Here is a 2887-nt window from a genome sequence, read left to right as displayed (position 1 = left end):
TTGTTATGCTAACTGGCTATGCTAACAGGTTGTTATGCTAACAGGCGATGCTAACAGGCTATGCTAACAGGTTGTTATGCTTACTGGCTATGCTAACAGGCAATGCTAGCAGATTATGCTAACTTTCTAACTCTCTCCCTTTGTATTAACTCTCTGCTCTCTGATCGTTAAATTCATCCTGTTTTCATTCCTTGGTTCTCCAGAAACCACGGGTCTGGACCAAGGCGAGGATTTCTACGCCGGCATGCCGATCCCCTGCGCTGACAGCTACGCCGGGTTCTGCGTCCACGGGAAATGTGAGATCAAGTACAACATGGCCACCTGCAGGTCAGCCTGAACTTCACCTGATTTAACATCAAAACGCTAATTTTAGCTCAAATTTGGATCAAACTTGTTGCTTTGTGCACTAATGTTAATATTTCAGCTCCTGTTTGCTCGGTTATTAACTCTCTAAGTCACAAAACGGCGGAAATAATTTATGTTTTCCTGATTTTGTGCTTCGTTTTGCTGCTGGTTTGCTGCAGTAATCTGGTGCTTTTCGATGCTCGCCTGTTAGCATGTTGCTAACGTAGCGCGTTTCCAGGTGTGACGCCGGGTACAAAGGCACGCAGTGCGACGAGCCGCAGGACTTCAACATCCTGTACGTGGTTCCCAGCGGACAGAAGCTGCACTACGTCCTGATCGCCGCCATCATCGGAGCCGTGCAGATCGCCATCATCGTCGCCGTGGTGATGTGCATCACCAGGTAGGACCACAGCTGGTTGGTTTCACGTCATCAGGACTGCTTTTAAAAAATCAAATGGCCAGGAAGCTTTCAAGTTTCCAATAATGTTTGTAGTTTTACTTTTACAACAAAAACATTAAAACTAATTTAAAAATGTTTTATTAAAACTAAAGGATTTTAAAAAATTGACCATGAAGCCAAATTAGTAGAAAAAGATGCAACATTACCAGAGTGAAGTTATAAAATTGTGAGAAAAAAGGTATTTTTAATGAGAGCAAACTTTTGTTAAATGATTTAAAGTTTTTCTTTATTTGTAAAACTAAGGCATAAATTCACAAGATGCTCATTTAACTCACCACAATTTGACTTTATCCTCAAAATGAAATAATAATTCTACAATCCGATTTTAAACAAAGATGCATTAAAATCTTAATTACTGTATTTTGGGACGATAAACATAAAAATGTTAGTTTTTTCTGGGTTTGTGTTTCCAGGAAATGTCCGAAGAACAACCGCGGCCGCCGGCAGAAGCAGAACCTCGGACACTTTTCCTCGGACACGAACTCCCGGATGGTATAGCCTCGTTTCCGGACGCTTCTCTTTGACAAGTATTTTTCTTATAAGGCGGGAATGCCGATTTTTTTAACAGTCAGTGGGACATTTTTTTTCTCCTGGGGGAAAAAACAATAGAAGAAGAATAAGAATATTTATTTAAGAGGCCTTATTTTTCCTGGTGGATTTTTCTTTTCCCAGCAGCTGAATCAACCGCCTGCGTTTTGCTAAAACCTTTCCGGTAAACGAAGCAGCGTCTGGAATGTGATATTTATTCATTTTATTCATGAAAATCTTTCCCCGCCTGTTCTGCTCCTTACTAATGACGTGCAGCTGATCACCAAACTAGTTTGTTTTTAGCGTTTTGAGGTGCCGGCCAGTCCAGTAGATTATTCTTCTTTGGTTTGGAAAAGGCTCCAGTTTCACTAAGCTAATAATTTATAAGGATTGTTATCATTTTTTAAAGTAGTTTTTACTGGAGGTTTTTACGTTTTCCTCGGTTCTGGCTTGTAGTTCTTGTAAATTAGCATGACTTGTGAAAACTGTGTACTGTGGTGTAGTTTAAACTTTTTACCAGGACTCCGTCTGGCTCATCTCCGTCCCGTCGGTGCTGAACGGAAAACCTCGCGCTCCGTGTTACACGGTGAATGTCAGGACCTGCGGAGGACGGTTGGACGTTGAACGGATCAGAGGCTGGAATGTTTCCTGCATCCTTGTTCGTATAAACGGGGAGCTGAAGATTAGAACTAAAGACTTTTTGACATGGAGGAAGTTTAGGGTCTTTGAATGTTGTGAAGAGGTTTTTTATTATTTTAATTTTGCATTTTCTTCTCTGTGACACATTCCAAGCACATGGAAACCCTCTGAGAAATTCCCTTTGGGAATGTGTGAAGCCCGCTCTGCCGTTTCCTGCTGGTATTAACAGGAATAAAAACGTGTCTTTAAGATGTTAGTGGTGTGCAGGTAACTTACTGCCTTTTAATTTAATTTTTGTCGTATTAACGTTTTGACGTCTTGAGGCCAGTTCTTGGTTTCTGTGTCCGTAGCGATCCCATCGGGTCGATCTGATGTAAGTCATTGTCCTTTTTCATGTTGTTCCCAATAAACAAACGTCAGATCATCGTCATGTTTTCTCCAGCAGAGATCATTCCTGTTCCTGTAAATACACAAACAACGTCTGCAGCTTTTTCTTTGTGATTAAATGTTGACGGTTCATGAATAATGTGATTCTCAACATGCAAAACTGAAAACAAAACTTTTAAAGTTCACTAAATGTGGCATCATCATCATCATAGTAGATTACAGTGGCTAGCATTGCTAACCTGCATGTATGATTAGCGCTAACCCTAAAGCGCTAACCATTAGCTCAGCTAACTGTAAACGGCTACACCAACACGGTATTTTTTTTATTAGTTTGTTTATTTAACAGGGTCAGAGACGAGAAACACAGATCAAGACAATCTAAGCCTGAATCTCAGTTTACAGCTAATTCACAACATCCGTCGCTAGCAGGACTTTTAACAGTTGGTTTAAATGAAAAGTTACGATCAACAGAATAAAATGATGAAAAAAGATAAAAAATAAAGCATTTTAAAATCACTGAATCTTATC

General features: G+C 40.1%; 1 protein-coding gene across 1 annotated transcript in view; it reads left to right on the top strand.

Moving 5' to 3' along the window:
- The window catches only part of tmeff1a (transmembrane protein with EGF-like and two follistatin-like domains 1a), a 53567-nt gene extending 51165 nt beyond the window's left edge, over positions 1-2402 (top strand). The window contains exons 8-10 of the mRNA XM_017310121.1: positions 204-327; positions 584-745; positions 1219-2402. Of these exons, the coding sequence (XP_017165610.1) occupies positions 204-327; positions 584-745; positions 1219-1303 (371 nt within the window). The 3' untranslated portion in view covers positions 1304-2402. The remainder of the gene's footprint in view (positions 1-203; positions 328-583; positions 746-1218) is intronic.
- Positions 2403-2887: the final 485 nt, after the last annotated feature.

Source organism: Poecilia reticulata, linkage group LG17 (genome assembly GCF_000633615.1).
Source record: "Poecilia reticulata strain Guanapo linkage group LG17, Guppy_female_1.0+MT, whole genome shotgun sequence".
Lineage (NCBI taxonomy): Eukaryota > Metazoa > Chordata > Actinopteri > Cyprinodontiformes > Poeciliidae > Poecilia > Poecilia reticulata.
The sequence above is the reverse complement of the archived record's forward strand: the minus strand, read 5'-3'. Positions and strand labels throughout refer to the sequence as shown.